At 34.2% G+C, this 19,457-nt stretch overlaps 1 protein-coding gene across 38 annotated transcripts in view; it reads right to left on the bottom strand.

Annotated features, from left to right (window-relative positions):
• Adgrl2 (adhesion G protein-coupled receptor L2) overlaps positions 1 to 19,457 on the bottom strand; it is a 644,234-nt gene that overhangs the window by 147,068 nt on the left and 477,709 nt on the right. For all 38 annotated transcript variants that reach the window (XM_058578970.1, XM_058578973.1, XM_058578972.1 and 35 more), the window contains one exon: positions 8,181 to 8,352. In XM_058578970.1, the coding sequence (XP_058434953.1) occupies positions 8,181 to 8,253 (73 nt within the window). In that variant the 5' untranslated portion in view covers positions 8,254 to 8,352. The remainder of the gene's footprint in view (positions 1 to 8,180; positions 8,353 to 19,457) is intronic.

Below are 19,457 nucleotides of genomic sequence, written 5' to 3'. Positions count from 1 at the left end.
AAGGGGCTAAAAGCATGCAATGGAGGAAGGATAGCATCTTCAACAAATGGTGCTGGGAAAACTGGAAATCCATATGCAACAAAATGAAACTGAATCCCTTTCTCTCGCCATGCACAAAAGTGAATTCAAAATGGATCAAGGAGCTTGATATCAAATCAGAGACACGCCGTCTGATAGAAGAAAAAGTTGGCTACGATCTACATACTGTGGGGTCTGGCTCCAAATTCCTCAATAGGACACCCATAGCACAAAAGTTAATAACTAGAATCAACAAATGGGACTTACTCAAACTAAAAAGTTTTTTCTCAGCTAAAGAAACAATAAGAGAGGTAAATAGAGAGCCTACATCCTGGGAACAAATCTTTACTCCTCACACTTCAGACAGAGCCCTAATATCCAGAGTATACAAAGAACTGCAAAAATTAGACAATAAGAGAACAAACAACCCAATCAACAAATGGGCCAAGGACCTGAACAGACACTTCTCAGAGGAGGACATACAATCAATCAACAAGTACATGAAAAAATGCTCACCATCTCTAGCAGTCAGAGAAATGCAAATCAAAACCACCCTAAGATACCATCTCACTCCAGTAAGATTGGCAGCCATCATGAAGTCAAACAACAACAAGTGCTGGCGAGGATGTGGGGAAAAGGGTACACTTGTACATTGCTGGTGGGACTGCAAATTGGTGCAGCCAATTTGGAAAGCAGTATGGAGATTTCTTGGAAAGCTGGGAATGGAGCCACAATTTGACCCAGCTATTCCCCTTCTTGGTCTATTCCCTAAAGACCTAAAAAGAGCATGCTACAGGGACACTGCTACATCGATGTTCATAGCAGCTCAATTCACAATAGCAAGACTTTGGAACCAACCCAGATGCCCTTCAATAGACGAATGGATTAAAAAAATGTGGCATTTATACACAATGGAGTATTACTCTGCATTAAAAAATGACAAAATCATAGAATTTGCAGGGAAATGGATGGCACTAGAGCAGATTATGCTAAGTGAAGCTAGCCAATCCCTAAAAAGCAAATGCCAAATGTCTCCTTTGATATAAGGAGAGTAACTAAGAACAGAGTAGGGACGAAGAGCATGAGAAGAAGATTAACATTAAACAGAGATGAGAGGTGGGAGGGAAAGGGAGAGAAAAGGGAAATTGCATGGAAATGGAAGGAGACCCTCAGGGTTATACAAAAGAACATACAAGAGGGAATGAGGGGAAAGGGAAAAATAATACAAGGGGGAGAAATGAAGGTCAATAGGGGGGGTAGAGAGAGAAGAAGGGTGGGGAGGGGAGGGGAGGGAGGAGGGGGGATAGTAGAGGATAGGAAAGGCAGCAGAACACAACGGACACTAGTATGGCAATATGTAAATCAATGGATGTGTAATTGATGTGATTCTGCAATCTGTATATGGGCTAAAAATGGGAGTTCATAACTCACTTGAAGCAAAGTGTGAAAGATGATATATCAAGAACTATGTAATGTTTTGAACAACCAACAATAAAAAAAAAAAAAAAAAAAAAAAAAAGAAACGTTGTTTTTGCTTCCTGAAGCATGGATATGGAATTCTCTCCTCAGCTTTAAATTTTAGCCGAGAGATCCCAAAGCCAGGACTAGGTATTCTCCTGCTCCTGCACTCTCCTGTCAAGTTGAAAAAAGGAAGTTCAGGACCAAGGCTGAAAGATGTCATGAGATATTCACTAATCCACACTGATGTCTAATACACATAACCTGCATGCTGTCATGTCTTTCTCTGTCATGCAGAGGAGGCAAATAGAAAATAAGGAATATCGTGGGATATTAAGTATATGTTTCAGTAAGATACTCCCCTAGTATTAGGGCAGGTAAGTCAGGTTTTCAAGGCATACCTATATTCTTTAACTAGTTAATCTAAAATGAAATGAACTAATATTAATCCAATTGCTATGAATCTAATGGCTTTTTCAAGCATACTGTAAAATCACAGTATTCCAACCTAATACTCAAGATATTTTCAGTCATCTGTATTATCTTATTCTCTAATACCACAAACTAAGTATATAGCATATAAAAAAGTGAAAAGGTATTAATTCAAAAATGAAGCAAGAACTTCATCAAAACTGAAATTAATGAATAATGAGTACTTAACAGAATCACAGGTCTGCAAAATGAAGATGCTTTAAATGCCTCTTGTACTTTTAATTAAGCTACCTTTAATATATTATTGATTTTTTCAAAATGTAAAAATAACTGATAATATATAATATGCACATAAAATCAATGTATCTAAAATGTACTCTAGTTTAGATAAGTTAATAATTTACTTTTAGCATATTATTGTTTAATAACATTTACTTATGAAATATTTGATGCAGTCTTTTCTGTGAGAAAATGGAGGCTTGCAATATTATATTATTGAGGTCTACTGGGCAGCTGTGAATGACACACTTATTTATAACACCAGCAAAGACCTGCTCCTTAAGTTACTGGAAAAGAAGCAGTGGGGGATAGAACAGAGTAGAAAGTGAGAGGAAAAGAGAGAAGGGGGGGAAAAAATCAACAACCAAGCACTTGAATGTACTCATCATTTATGAGACGTGATATATTGATGATGCATACTAGGGTAGAAAATGACCGAATATAATTCAAATTAGCTTTTTAAAAGATGCTAGTATATCTATTAAGTTAGTTTTAATTTTTGCAACTTTGTGTCACATTCAGAACAAATTTACCTGCATCTTGAATCTCACTAGTCATAATAAAAAGACAGCTGGCTTTTCCAAGATAGAAATAATATCCTTTAATTTATAATGGCATTAATATTTATATTTTTAAAACCAAAATACTTCACTAATTATGGAGAAGAAAGTGCTGCAATCAAATTACATTACATCTGTAAAACACAATAAAGAATTTAAAGTGTCCAAAGAACAATATAGTTAAGCACTTTCTTAAGGAGTAAAATCACACAGGACAACACTAAAAATATAAATAAAATCATTTAAAAAAAATTGTGTTGGTTTGAGCAGATGTTAATTTACATAATTTGTGAATTTAAAAAAATAAGGTTACATTTGCTGTGCAGCAAGCACAGATATACAATTCCTATTAATTTAATGGGAGTTATGACTCCCATTAAGCTTAATAGGAGTCATAGAGCCAAATCACCATGTACCTTGCTGAAAATTTACCTTCAAGACTTCAACTAATCAAAATTACTGAAATGAACAAAAGTAGTCAATTTTGCTAGATTAGAAAATGTAATTCCCTAACATAAGTCAAATCAGTATTATAGTGATGGCCATCTACTTATTCCCAACAAGAAAACGAATAAAGTTATCACAATGAAAAAAGACAAACTGAAACAAGAGTTTAGGAGTTCTGCTAAATGCAGCAGAAAATATGTTGCTTTTTCCAATTTGTTGTGAATATTTCAATATTTTTTCTTTATCAGTACACTATCCAAAAAAAAAAAAAGTTAAAAGAAATTTCCTTTTTTAAAGCCTAAAATTACAGGAGCCTGATCAGAGGGATAAACAAAATCTGAAAATATACTGACTCAATTCCCAGAGAGCAACCAGTTACTAACTTCTGAATTACACCAAATAAAATCATTTTCTTCCCCCCCAAAAAAAAATGGTTTTGAATTTACATTTAAAGCTGGGATATAGTTTAGTGGCAGAAGACTTGTCTAGCATGAACAAGGCCCTGGCAATTATCACCCTGTTATGACAACTGCTCACTGGCCCCTCCCCACTATTAAGACTATGAACTTCAAAGACTTATGCTGCTCATGTGATAGAACAGATTGAGTAGTTGCTAAAAAACAGACATCATTCTAGGCACTTTAATATATGAATGAAAAACAGCAATGAAAAAAAACCCTGCCTTTGTGGAGCTGACATACTGTGTGTGTGTGTGTGTGTGTGTACATACATATTCAGATATATGTATGTGTATATTTTCTTATGTGTATGTGGAGGAAAGAATGAAAGAAAAAAGGATATTCTTCAAGTATTAAGTTTAAACTTGAAGAATCATTATTTCTTCCACAAAATTCAGACTATTGGGAAGTACTTACATGTAAAATAAAAATTATTTTTTAATTAATACTTAACCTCCAGACCTGCCTATTTTCTTCTACTAGATACTGAAAATACCCTATTTTACATATCATATTTTACGAAGATAACATTGATTCTAAAGTCATTAGAAAATGTGTTTAGAGAATTTAAATGTCAGTTAAAAATTGGCAGGATACTATTTCCACAGTTATGTTTGTAAATTTTCTTGTTTTATATAAAATAAACATATAAAGCTATATCTGGTATTTATACCTAGAATAACATTTTTCACTGAAATAAGAATAACAACATTATAATTTGAGTTAATTACAAAAATTCAGACTTGTGAAATTTAGTTACGTATTAACTGTGTAAAGAATTCAACCTGAAATTCATATTACCAGCTTTGCTGAAGAGCCACTATTATTTGTAACTTGTCACTTGAGCAAGCTTTCATATGTCTGACTTATGCTTGCCAGGGCTCCATTATATAGCATAATTTAATTCTCTGGGACACAAAAATTCAATTTCCTTTCCTACTTACTGATACATGATTCCACAGTGGGTTACTATGCTTATAAAAATTGGCCAAAATAATCAAAGCACACCAGTTTCTCAACAGACTAACTTGTGAAGGGCTTGAGTTTAGTTCTCCAGGAATAAAATCAATTATATAAAAATTTTACAAAATATTTTTAAAGTTTGGTCTTCATTCAATCATTGTTTATTTAGAAATTCTAAACACAATTTTTAAAAATATACAGGAAGAAAATGTTTCTATCTTGCAAAAATATTCACTAAGACTGACTGACAAATAATGGAGTAATTCTAACAACTAGGCTTTTATATAATTAGCTTTTGCCATACTAAACTTCAAAAGTGGTTATTGATTTGGTTTTTTAATATGTATAAGAGGCACTGGAGGTATAGCTCAGTGGTAGAGCATGGCCCTGGCGTGCATAGGCCCTGGGTTCAAACCCAGCACCATAAAAATAAAGGAATATGCACAAGAAACAGGACATATTTATAAGGTCTGTCTGAACACAGAATAAGTACTTCTCACAAATTTGGAAATATACCTCTGATAGGTATAGATCTAAAATAAATCCAACATGTTATGAAGCCTTTAAATAATACCAAGGTAAATCAGTACTTTGGAAGATAGAAATCAACAAGAAAGACATGGTCCATGGTGATTCTACAATATGTAAACTGTTTTGTTTTAAAATATTAGTTGGTTGCTATTATTTAAAATCTTAATGTCTGGTTTCAATTGAAAAGTTGGAAAACTGGCAAAACTGGGCTATACACTGGAAAGGACTTAATCATGGTCCTTTGGCAAGCACTTCCCTGTCTGTGGCAAACCCCAGACTGCCTGATACACTCAAGTTACTTTATCTGTTTGACCCTAATAGGTGTTTGAGGTTCCAAAGCTGTGCAAGAACATGAGCTCCTCAGAGTAAGAACTGTGCTTTGTGTATCTCTGAAACCTCATCTGAGTTTATGTGCAAGGACCTGGGAACTGTACAAAAAATACCATCTCATTTTTTAATATTTTAAAAGGTAACATTCATGGAAGGGCTCAGAAAAAACTTAATGGCTGAACAATTAAATTTCTATCTTCCTTCCTATACCCTCATACCTAACTTTGATTGGTTTTCTCCATAGGTGTTCACAGACCATTATCTGGTTTCCTGCAATAAAGGACTATCCTGTCATGTAAAACTTTTCTAAGACAAACTCATGTGATGCTGAATAAATGTTCTAACAGTGTGCATTAGCTGTGTATACTCTTAGAATAAGCAGTGTGAGTTCGTCCCCAGTTCTTTTTATCAGTAGGAGGGAATTGCTTCAAAAGCAATACCCCCTGGCCTGATGTGCCAAAAATGATATTTCTCTTAACAGCAGATATGAATCCTGACCTGATAGGTGACACTGGAAATAAAACTGCAGTATCTCATGAAAAAGTCTCTGTCTGCTAGCTCTCCCCGCCCCCCACTGAGTTATGCTACTGCGCCAGCAAAGTGGTCTCCACACCAATTGGAAATTTTTCATTATTGGACTAACGATCCATTGGTCCACACCTGGAATCTTTTTTAAATGTATAAAAACATCAAACATAACAGCAGGAATTCAGTTATTATTCTTTCTAAAAACCAGATGCAAAATTATAAGCTATCCATATGATTTTCACAACAATCCAAGCCTGAGATTCACATTAAAACTCAATTCCTGCTTCTTTTTTATCATTACAGTACTATTCTTCACTCAGACATACTATACTTTTAGAGTTGATGTATCTCCAATTCTAAAACAAAGAGGAATATAATCTGAAAATAAAATAGTAATATATTTGTAACTTTCAAGTATGACTTAAATCTAATTGAACACTATATACTTTCTGGTTACAGAAGTTCTTATTTTAAAATAGTTCTAAATTTCTGTATGTTTAAAATATATTACCAAGTTATATCAATATATTGAGTGTAGGATTGGCAGGACAGGAAGAAAATGACAAAACCTAAACTTGGAACAAACAATTCAAATAAAATTCTTTTGGCAAAATTAAAAGGTTAATGTTTTGAAGCTTATTACAAACACATTGGAATAATAAGCTCCTATCTATTAGCTGATATTATGCCTTTTTTTCCCCTGCCAACCATTTTATTAATAGCTATAAATAGAATAATTAAAAGCATATATAAAACCAATTTAAAAATTCGAAAACATTTTTATCAATACTATTTCACTGGGCCTTAAAAAAAATCCATTATATTTTATATGAATTTATCAAAGATTCTGTATTCTTCAAAGCTTTTATAACTTAACATTTTCATGCTGAATAACACCATCAACTAGCTATAAAATTTACACATCTTTCCTTCATATTAACTTTCAGTCTGCTTTATGCTCTGTACTATCTGGATGAATGTTCTTTTCACATGGGAATATTATTTCAGACTGCATAAATAGTGGGTACCAGAAAATCTACACAGTAAATAATAAATTATCATTCCAATTATTTCATTAAGCCTCAAAAATGCATTTACTTCTTTAAAACTCAGTCAGGTGTGACGGTGCATGTGATAATCCCAGAAGTCTGAGGCAGAAAGATTGTGAGTTCAAAGCCAGCCTCACCACTTTAGCAGGACCTGGTCTCAAAATAAAATATAAAAAGGGACGGAGATATAGCTCAGTAGTAAAGTATCTCTGGGTTCAATCACCAACCCAGAAAAAGAAGTTGGTCTGTCTTGAAAACTACTCACCATTAATCAAGAGTTATACAGTTTTAGGAGCTGGAAGTATAGCTGGTAGAGTGCTTGCCTATAATGCAGGAGGGCCTGGGTTCCATCCCAAGCACCACAAAAATACAAAAGAAAAAAATTTTAATAGTGCTCAAGAAAAAAAAGTCTTCCTGCATTTTTACAAGTTTTCACATGATGAAGGATATATACATATATATATGTATGTGTGTATATATATATATATATATATATATATAATATATATTTTAAAGATACAGATAACATTAAGAAGTACTACAAAAATGGCTTTTACAAGATGTGAACTTTTTTTGTTTTATTTTAGGCATTTTAAAACTACAACTATACTTGAACAAACAAAAAATTAAATACGAAGTGAAAAGATCACCACAAAGGGCTGAGGTGGAGGCGCAATGGTAGAGTGCTTGCCTAGCACATGTGACACACTGGGTTTGAGCCTCAGCATCACATAAAAATAAGAAAACATAAGATAAAGGTATTGTGTCCATCTATATCTAAAAATATTTTTTAAAAAATCACTACCAAATACTTCAAATTTCCTGGAATAAATAAATTTACTGCAATAAATATAGTCAACAAATGTAAAATATATCCAATATGTCATTTAGTTCCCTTAGGATTATTTAGAATTGTTGTAGGTCACAAATATATGTAAAATATAAATTCAGACATCTAGCACTTTCTATACTTTATAGCAGTGTAATGAAATAATTCAGCCACCAAAAGAAGAATTCAGCACCTCTTTTAGAATAATAAAATAATATTCTAACCACTTTCACAGAAAGAAGATTGCATAGCTCAAGTTCTCCTTGATTTAAGGAACAAAATTTAAACTGTATCTTACCTTCTATATTCGGTAAGAAGCTGATTATAATGATAAACCACAGACTTCGCATTCTGCAACCAGAAGACACCATTATTGATCCCTTTAGATATTTCTTTGTATTCCTTAATGAATCTAGTTATAAATGCCCAGCTTCATCGAACCCAGCAGTCTGCATCATTGATCCTCATATCTGAAAAACAAACAAATCTATCATTGGCTTTATGGTCCTGCTATGTCACTGAAAATACAAAAATAACAAGTCTCTCCCCTTCCCTCCCTTTTTTAAGTATAAAATATATTTTGATTCTAAATCAAATGTGGAAGTTGCTCCTGTACATTGGTTACCTGAGCCTTGCAACATAAAGTAACAGTAAAGGTGCATAAATTCCTAATAAAGAAGCCTTCTTAGAAAAACACAAAAAACTTGAAAGTCATTCTAGGATAGGTCAAAATTTTAGATTTCATATGTTGTTCTTTTTCACAAGGTATAACTTAAAATACATCCTTGAGTCCACTAGGCCCAAATAAAAACCCCAAAGATTTTGATCAGTGCACCTCTCCAAGGTGCATAACTAGGGGAAGGATCACAAAGAATACCAAACCTGGGGGTCAATTCTAATTTTGACTAGCCCTTATACGCCCAGTTCTCCAAACAAGATACAAACACTATCAGGAGTGTAACTTTAAAAAGTGTTTTCTGGATCCTAGTATCACCTGGAATTAGGTCTTTTGCAGGGTTCTGCACAAGAGCTGTGCTTTCTAGAGTAGTATGAGGAACTGCATTATAACATTAGCTTTGTCAGACTCATAAAATGAAGGCAGTTCCCAAATATATCTAGTTTCCCAGTCTAGCCTCTGAGGGTAAAGAAATCACAAATGTTCCCTTTGAGGGGAACACCTTACACTTTCTTCAAATTAATTTCCTATTATTTGCTACAAATTAATTAATCCCCTACCAAGTTTTCTCAAGCCACCCTTGACAAGCTGCTACTGACGAGTTGTATGAAGTGAGACAGTGAGGGGACTCCCACCCTCCCCATTATGAGGTTGTATTGGTAGTTCAAATAAGACAATTCTTAATAATTTAGATGCTGTGACTAAAACATAAGCATAATTTAGAAAACAAAATTCTCCTGATAACTTTGAGATCTCTTTCACATCATCTGAACTACTTTGTAGCAAACACATTCTTCATGTATCATAGGGATTACAGTAGCTGCTCATTATGTTCTATTCACCATAAAGGAGTTCTATGGAAAAGCAGATTCTAAATGGTTTGGAACATATTTCACACAGGAAAAGCACGATCATAGCATTCATATGAAGAAATACACTACAAAGAATGTAAAAGAATTAATCTAGCCCAGCCATGGTGGCACATGCCTCCAATCCCAGCAACTCAGAAGGCTGAAGTGGAAAGATCACAAGTTCAAGATCAGCCTCAGCAATGTAGGAAGGCCCTAAGCAACTTTAAGTGAGACCCTGTCTCAAAGTAAAAAAAAAAAAAAAAAAGAAAGAAAGAAAGAAAAGGGGGGGAGGGGGGGTTGGGGTTATGGGATATGGTAAATTGCCCCTGGGTTAAACTCCCAGTGCCAAAAAAAGGCAATTTAAAAAAAAGGAATGAAATAATTAATCTAAACTTTAATTCATTAAAAAAATCACAGATGAAACAAGCAAAATATCTCTATAATAAGGAGTTTGTTTTATCATGCCCACAGTCTGAGATACAATTGTTTTTCTCTATACCATGGCCCATGACCACCCCAATTTTAGCTCTCTCTGAAAACATTAAAGACATTTAGGTATGACAGGGGTCACAGTTGGCATTATGCAGCAAACACCTCAATGCTTTTCTGTCGAAAGAAACAAGATAAAAACAAAAGAAAGGGCAACATGCTTCCTCTCCTGAATGCCAAAAATACAAAAAGAGCCACACATCAAAAATCAGTCTGATGGAGACCTGACACACATACATGTAGAAATAGCTGGCCCATTCTGTTCATTTTTGAACTGAATTCCCAAAAGGTTAGTCAAAAGACAATCTAAACTAAAACTAAAGTTTACATCAGCTGTGGCCAAGTTCCTACCGTTAAAATGAAAGTTAGATCAAAAGGCTAATGGCCTGACACATCCAAAGGCTGATCCATAAACAATTTCTTACATCTTACAGTCTGTTCAATAATCTGACCAAGCAATTAGAATAATTTTAATATGTAGATGAGGTACATTAATTGCTACAAGTAAAACTGAGTGACCCTCTGGACTGTTCCACATTCCAACAAAGAATTTTGACTGTGCAAGTTTTACTTGTAACGGGTACTTTGATTTCAATGAGCGAATGCCTACAGGCAGCTGGCCTGCATGTACAACTCTTCAACACAGTTACATTTTCTTAAGGCGATCCAAGATCATTCAGTATTTGGTCACTCGATATTTGAAAGAGTCCTTGTTTGTGGGAAGAAAGGGAAGGAAGAAATCAGGGACTGATGACTGCCTTGTAGGAAACAGCTGCCAAAATAGGAAAACCTCTGCTAATAAGAGGAAAAGGAGGAGGAAACCACACAACCAAGACCTCTACTGTGGTCTTTGACAGGACAGAAAGCTTCATGAACAGACCCTGTACTAAATCTCTGTGTGTTCTTACGGCTTGAGAACGTGAAACATAATTCACAAAGTACACTCCAGTTGATTACGACACTTTGTCAAACAGAAACAGGTTCTGGAAAGTACAAAATCATGGCTTCTATATGCAAATAAAGCTTATGTTCATCTGCAGAATATCGAATTTATTTTTTCTCATTTCCACAACCTATATGCAATCAACTCTCATATCAAATAAAATTATTTCCAGAAGTTCAAACTTGAAGTGCAATTTTGAAAACTAAATCAAAAGATTTTACTGCTGTGATCCAAATTAAAAACAACTCTTCGCTGAACAAATGTTAATGAAAATTGAAATACTTAGCAAACCACAGTAAGCTAAGAATAGAATGAATAAACAATCAAATATGGTGAAACTAATCCCCAAAAAACATTGCTCCTAAACTAAGCTGGAGCCAAAGGGCACTCAGACACTGATGCAGCTTAGCAGACCATTCTTCAAACTAACTACCTGTAAAAATAAGCTCAAGAGTATCTCACAAGGCAAAACAAAAACAAGAAACAAAACCAGAAAGGGGCTATTAAATTTCCTTTCAACAAATAGAAAAGATTAACTTAAATAATGTCCCACATTAGTAACTTATTTGTATTTTGATTTTTCCCCCTTTTGAAAACCTTTTTCCCAAGAACATCAGAGTTCTTAGCATAAAGTGTGAGAGGAACTGAGAAGATATTTAACAGCTCATTTCTTAGTAAAAACAGAAACAGCACACTTCCACTTAAACTATCAAGGATTATGATCTTTAAAGATCCAAGTCACTTCTAATACACAGTCTCCTACAAAGGCTTTTTTTTCTATCCTCCAAATAAAAAGATTCAAACAATTTCATCATAATCTTGTTTCTATGAACCACAAGCCATTGTCTACCAAACCTCTGCCATGATTTTTTTAGATCTAAGTATCCTATTACTCTGTCATGTAAAAAGGCAATTAATGCATCATTACTACCAAACCTTCTAAAGCTGAATAGTGACTTCCAGGAATCCGCTTCAGCACTGTTTATATCCCAACAGCCTTCAATGTTTTATACACTACTTACAATGTACAGTCAGCTGGAGTCTTCAGACAGTAACCTGCTTATATTTATTAGCTGTAATAAATATCCTGTGCCTTAAACTGTCAGCAAAATTATTTAAAAGGAAAATACCACTAACCAGTTTATAGTCACATATTTGTGTTACATTATCAGGAAATCGCATTTAGCCTGATGATGTGATATTTATTTAGCAAATATAGAAAAAGTAAAACCTGTTTGTTGATCAGCATCAATTAAATAAAGTAGAATAACAACATCAGTTGTAATTAATTAGAGGAAAAGAAAATTTAACTAAAAATTTCAAAATTGGTTAACTAAGGATGTTATTCTGTCAAGAGCAAAGATTCATATTGACAGCTTTATCTTTGATTTCTAAACAGACAAAAAAAAAAAAAAAACCACTGTGAACAATGGCTATTAAGCCCAGAAAAACTATAAGCAAGAGAGCAGGGAAAGCAAAAGCTACCCAAGCACAAGACCTACCCGTCACCCATCTTTGCTAGTGTGCACTAATGTTGTATAAAATGAAACATCAATACTCGGGGTAAGCCTACAATTGTATGCACTGTGTGTGTGTGTGTGTGTGTGTGTGGTGTGTACGTGTATGTACTCTAAATGAAAACTGAAGATAGCTTTACAAAATTACTCATTCTGATCTTATTTGCACTATAAAATTATAATAATTATAGGACATAATTTGCTAGTAAAATAAGCTGTTATTCTGTTTTACTGAAACAAACACAAGAAAGGATGATACTAACCCCACTGTGTCCCATACACAGGCATAGAAGACAAAAAATAAATTACAGTTTAATATCTATTTCACTGGAACTCAACCAGAGGATTTACTCTGCAGAACTATTTTATATGTGATCTGTAAAGTCTAGTTTCCCCTTCTCATTGGCATCTGAAAAAAAAAACATCAACACCTCTGGGAGTTTTTCTCCGGTAAGTCGGCTAAGCAAACTGGGCTATCACTAATCAGAAAGGCTTTCTTCACTCCAGACATACCATTTGGATTTGAGTTTATTTTCTTTGCTTCATAAGGACAGCATCAGGGATGGGCTGGAAATGCTCACAGAGATCCTAAACCATGTGGCCTACCATTAGTAACCACCCTCTCCCTCTGTCTCATTTCTGAATGCCATGGTAAGTATCAAGACGACTGGCATCAAGTCTAGAGTACTTTAATTAAACTATTTATACAATAGTCCCCTTAATATTTATTATTCGTCTTACCATTTACTGAAATTTCTTCACTGTAAAGGAATAGATTCTCCTATGAGAGGGCTTAGAGGAGCAGAAAGAAGAGGTCAGGAATACTCCTAGTAAATTACATCTGCTATATGCTATAATATCTAGGAGTCATGCTGAGCATGCAAAAGAGGCTTGTAGCTGTGGACATTAGAGGAACAGTCCAGGGCAGTCTGCCATTCTTTTCATTAAAATCCATCCAATTGAAATAATAAAAACAAATAACTGTCACTTTCAAACCAATGTGGGGGACATTTCATGACTGTAGAAACTTGCGATTGAAATTGTTTAAAAATATTTTTTTTAGTGGTTGATAGCCCTTTATTTTATTTATTTATTTATATGTGGTGCTGAGAATCCAACCCAAGTGCTCTACCACTGAGCCACAATTCCAGTCCTTGCAATTGAAATTTCAAAAGAAAAAAAAAATAAAACAGATATATGCCTTACATATCAAGAAAAGCTGGTGGCTTCCTCAAACTTTATACCAAAAATAATTATTAATATATTTGAATTTACTGTTAGAAAACATTGCAGCACACCTATAACACAGGGGTTAGTACACCCCCACCCTGTAAGAGACAGGGAAAGGAAAGTTAGTTTTGTTGTTGTTTTGTTTTGTGTTTGGTTTGGTTTGTTTGGTACTAGGGATTGAACCCACGGGCACTTTAACTCTGAGCAAAATTCCCAGTCCTTTTTATTTTTTAGAGAGAAGATCTTAAGTAGTTGCTAAGGCTGGCCTCAATTTGTAATCATCCTGTTTCAGCCTCCAGAGTCACTGGGATTACAGGTGTGAGCCACTATGCCCAGCAAGGGAAAGCTATTTTTAAACAGTAGTCCTCTCCAATTTTAAAACATCATGCTATATTCCTCTTGACTTTATAATAGTCTAGAATTTTCATGCAAATTTTAGAGTTAAACACATATGATGGGTTACTATGACTAGAAATATTTCCCAAGTGCCTTCTCTTTGTGAAATACTGCATCAGACACAAATCATTAAGCCTTATAAAAATGCAAAGTAAATATTACAAAGCTTAGAAGTCAGAATGAGGTGAAGTAATTAGACTGAAATTACTTGGCTAGTTAAGTGGCAGAACAAAGATTGCAATCCAGACTAACAAAAAAAAAAAATTTCCCACACCACACTATTCATGAACAAATGTTTAGTGAGCACCTATTATTTGGTATATACTGAATGACAAAACAGATAAAACTCAGGGAAATTACATTCTAGCTCAAAAATAAGCCATCTGAAAAGATGGTATTATTTCCTGGCACATAATTAGGTTTCCAAAAAATTAAACTGAAAGTATATTAACAAACTAACTCCACTTATTATAATATTTCCTCTGCTTTCCACAACAACTTTGAAACATAGATGTATACTATCTCCATTTTACCTTAAAATGAGAAATTTCACCTGCTCAAGAAGAGTAAGTAGCTAGCAGAGCTGGGAATTAAGTCCATGTTCTAAAATCACCATTAACTAAATAAATCAGATAAGCTTACATTACATGTTTTATTATCTTTTTTAAAAATTAAAAAATGAAGCAAGGCATGGTAGCACATGTAATCCCAGACACCTGGGACTATGAGACAGAAGGATCGAAAGTTCCAAGCCACACCTCAGCAACTCTTTGAAGCCCTAAGCAACTTAGCAAGATCCTGTCTCAAAATAAAAAATAAAAAAGGGCAGGGAATATGGCTCAGTGGTAAAGTGCCCCTAAGTTTTATCCCCTCGGTTTTTGAGAGAGAGAGGGAGGGAGGGTAATAAATAGAAATAGAACAAAGTCATTTTGGGTTTATGAAAATGATAAAACACCAAAAGAATAATGAGTTTATTTTCAAAATGTTTACACGAGTAAAACTAACATCCCCCAGGTAATGATATCTACATATTAACTTAATTTTTACTATTTCCAGTTGAGCTACCTTAATTCTACTCATTTATATTGCTATTTAAAGTGCTGGCAATTACATGTTATAAATTAACAAATTTTCCTAGACAGATAAATCTTATCAACCACACTACCTGAGAAGTTGCTTATAAGTCATAAAAACAAACACTACCTCCAACACAAACTAGCAATGCATGTTAACAGTCATGGAAGGGATGTTTTAATGTTAACATCTACGAGATTACAGACTAATCATTATTTAGGCAAAATAAAAGAAAAATTAAATGGGGCTTATAAGATGAAATCTTAACATTTGGCTCACTACACAGGATTTGTTGTTCATAAATCATTGTTACTAGCCATTCCCTGAATCAATATTCAAATTCCCTCTTGGTCTATATATACAACCACTAAATGAAATAATAATGACCCAGGATCTGTTGTATATTAGATCATCAATATCACCATCAGAGGTTTCTTAGAGGTAATGAGGTAATCTGAGTAAAGTATATCAAACAATCTTAAAAATAAATGGAAAAAAATATGTATAAAGAATATATAGCAAGAAGCTGAAGAAAATTTTGTTATTTATATATAGTACATTGCCTTTTGAAATCAACAATTCACTTGCAAACTATGCCAATCTATACAGTGTTATCTAAACTTGCACTTCTTATTTTTAAAATAAAGTAGAACAATTAGAATAACTGCATGTATCTCAGTTCAAGTCAATTAATACCTAGTTAGTACCACCTAGATATTTGTGATACTAGGTGCTGAAGTCAATGTTATTTATTTTTACTTCGTATATAAATTGGTTCTGTTAAGTTCTAAAAAAAAAAAAAAAAAAAACCTTTTTTAAGATGTAGCCAAATGTAGAGGTGAAAACATGTAATCCCAGGTACGCTGGAGGCTAATACAGGAAGATTGTCAAATTAGAGATCAGCTTGGGTAATTTAGCAAGACTCTGTCTTATGTTTTAGATATGCAGTATCTCTCCCCCACTGCCCCGAAAAGTTCACTTGTGAGAGGGAAGCTCAGGTAAGAAAATCACAAGTTTCAAGGACAGCCTCTGTAATTTAGTGAGGCCATAATCAATTTAGTGAGACCCAGTCTCAAAAAAATAAAAAGGGCTAGAAATGTTGCTCAGGGGTAAAGCACCAGGGATTCAATCCCTAGTACAACCCCCACCCCCCCAAAAAAAAGTTTAAAAAATGTTCAGGTGTGAAATTGTTTGCTTGTTTGTTGTTTGTTTTGTGTTGCTGGGGATCAAACCCAGGGCCTTATACATGCAAGGCAAGCACTCTACCAACTGAACTATATCCCCAGCCCCAGAGGTGAGATTGATTAGATTAAGAGACTTAATTAGACTTGATTAGATTAAGAGACTATTTGGCAGATTAACCTACTAATATGTATTAACTGGGTGGTTAACTGTGGACAGATAGGGTGTGCCTGGAAGAAGTAGGTCACTGGGGGTGTGACTTTGGGGTTTATATTTTGTCCCTGATGAGAAGGGCTCTCTCTGCTTCCTGGTTGCCAAGTCCTAAACTATTCCCCTCTGCCACGCCCTTCCACCTTGACGTTTGGCCTCACCTTAAGGTCCAGAGCTTTGGAGTTGGCAGACCAAGGACTGAACCTCTGAAGCCTTGAGCCAAAATAAACTTTTCCTCTGCTTAAGTTGCACTGTTCAAATATTTTGATCACAGTAATGGAAAAAGCTAACTAAAACACTGTCTCAAAATAGAAAATAAAGAGCAAAAGAAATAGTTCAGTGGTAAGGCACCTTAGTACAATCCCCACAAATTCAGAACGATACATACACATGCACTAGTATATGCAAGGCCCTGGGTTCAATCCACAGTACCACAAAAATACACACATAGATAAAAAGATATAGCTGCTACCTTTAGGAAGTATATATTCTTCTAAGGAAAATTAAATATAATGGAAAATGACTAAAATCATAAATATACATTCAATAATAACTGCTAAAATCCTAAAACATAATGACAATAAATACATTTAATATCACAATAATGAGATAATTAAGAACAGTTTCTATATCTGTATATCCTTGGGTCCTGTACCTAGATCAACAAATGCTATCTTATCTTATCAAAGAGTCCAAGATAGGGGCTGGGGTTGTGGCTAAGCCATAGAGAGCTCAATTAGCACGTGCCAGGCCCTGGGTTGGATCCTCAGCACCACATACAAATAAATAAATAAATAAAGGTATTGTGTCCAACTGTAACTAGAAAATAAATATTTTTTTTTTTTTTTAGAAAATGAGTCCAAGACAGATCAAGAACATATTTAACCTGCCCCTATAAGATTTGGGACTCTTCACAAGCATCAGACCACAAATTCAGAACGATACATACACATGCACTTCTTACTTTTAAAATAAAGTAAAACAATTAGTATAACTGCATGTATCTCAAGTCAAGTCAATTAATATCTAGTTAATACCACCTAGATATTTGTGATACTAGGTGCTGAAGTCAATGCTATTTATTTTTACTTCCTATATAAATTGGTTCTGTGTTAAATTCTAAGAATAGAAATATGTGATAAAACTACCATTCTACCATTTTCCTAGTTTTACCCATTATAAATTATGGTACTGCTTCTACCTAAAGTAATCTAAGGAAGGCATTTAGGGGATTCTACAATATGTTTAATCTAGACCTTGCCTTTTCTGTCAAAATACATCTCAGCAATTACTTTAATTTCCATATTTTAAAATTATATCTAAAGAAGTAGCTATTTCAGAAAAATATTTTTTAAAACCTACTTAAGAGATTATTAGTAGGGCGTGGTGTTGCCTATAATCCCAGCAACTTGGAAGGCTGAGGCAGGAGGATCAAAGACAGCCTCAGCAGATTAGCAAGGTACTTAGCAACTCAGTGAGACACTGTCTCTATTTAAAATATTAAAAAAGGGCTGAGGATGTGGCTCAGTGGTTAAGCACCCCTGGGTTCAATCACTGGTAACAAAAAAAAAAAAAGAGAGAGATTATTATATTGGCGCCCAAGATAAAGTAGCCTGAGACTTACTCAACTCACATAGTTTACAATCCACCTTCCTAGGAAACCTACAGATGATCAAAAGACAGCAGAGACCTTCAAGAAAGAACAAGTTCTTGGGCCTTCCCTGAGGTTAGTCCCCATTAAGTCATAATTATGTTCCATTTGTTTTATATCTGTGTCTACAAGTAGAATTCAAAATAACAGGATTTTCTTGAATTATAGAGAAAAGGAATGTATGAATTATTTCTGAATAATTAAGTTAATTAACAATATTAAAGTTACAGTGTGAGTAAATGAACAGAACAGATTTTCTTCCAGATCAGAATGAGATTCTGTGAGAATGGTGGGGTAAATTTCACTAAAAAAAAATTAAGAAATTCATATGATAAAAAAAGAGGAGGATTTACGGACACACTGTTAAAATTTTTTTAAAAAACACTAGGTCATTTTGAATGATTATTACATATGGAAAAATTAAAACAAAATCTTTAGTTAACAAATAGAATCATCAATGCACACACCTGAATCCCAGCTAGTTGGCAGGCTGGGGCAGGAGGACCTCCAAGTTCAAGGCCAGCCTCAGCAATCCAGCAAGACCCAGTCTCAAAATAAAAATAAAATAGCTGGAAATGTTGATTCGTGATCGAGTGCCTCTGTATTCAATCCCCAGTACTGGGCAGAGCGTGAGGGCAGGGGTATTAGAAAACATCTATGTGTTTCTGTTTCTTACCCAATCACAGAGTGAAGGCATGTGGTTTTTAGAAAAGGGATTTTCAACTTTAAAATATAATTTTATAATCTCTATTAAAATTTCAAATAACACTAAAGTTGTAATAAAAGTAATGTTTAATAAAATGAAACAGGTTATAAAAAAGCTGAGAAGAACTGAATAGAAGCTTAAATTACTTGCCAAGCCTCTCTTTGTAAATGACTAATGTAGTTTTCTAATAGTTTTGTAATATGTATAGTGGCAATGTTAAGTGACTATATATTCTTTTAAATTTTTTTTTAATTTTTTTGAAAGAATAAATAGTCACTTAATATTGCTACCATACACATTAAAAAAAAAAAAGCAAAACTGCCTAAAAATAACTACCAACAGGGCTGGGGTTGTGGCTTAGTGGTAGAGTGCTTGCCTAGCACATGTGAGGTACTTGGTTCAATCCTCAGCACCACATAATAAACAAATCAAACTACTTTTTGTCAAAACTTAAAAAAAAAAAAAAACTAATGATAACTAGTGATTTTTCAGGGCATCAGGGAACTTTTCCTGTAAAGGATCATATAGTAAATAGGTTAGGCTCTAAGGGCCATATAGTCTCTGTCACTGCTACATAACTCTGCTACTGTACCATGAAAAGTGCCATAGACAATGAATGCATAAATTAATGGCCATGGCTGTGTGCCAAC

Source organism: Marmota monax, unplaced genomic scaffold (genome assembly GCF_021218885.2).
Source record: "Marmota monax isolate L192 unplaced genomic scaffold, Marmota_monax_Labrador192_F-V1.1 WCK01_AAM20220418_F8-fsc00046, whole genome shotgun sequence".
In the NCBI taxonomy this organism is placed as follows: Eukaryota; Metazoa; Chordata; class Mammalia; order Rodentia; family Sciuridae; genus Marmota; species Marmota monax.
The sequence above is the reverse complement of the archived record's forward strand: the minus strand, read 5'-3'. Positions and strand labels throughout refer to the sequence as shown.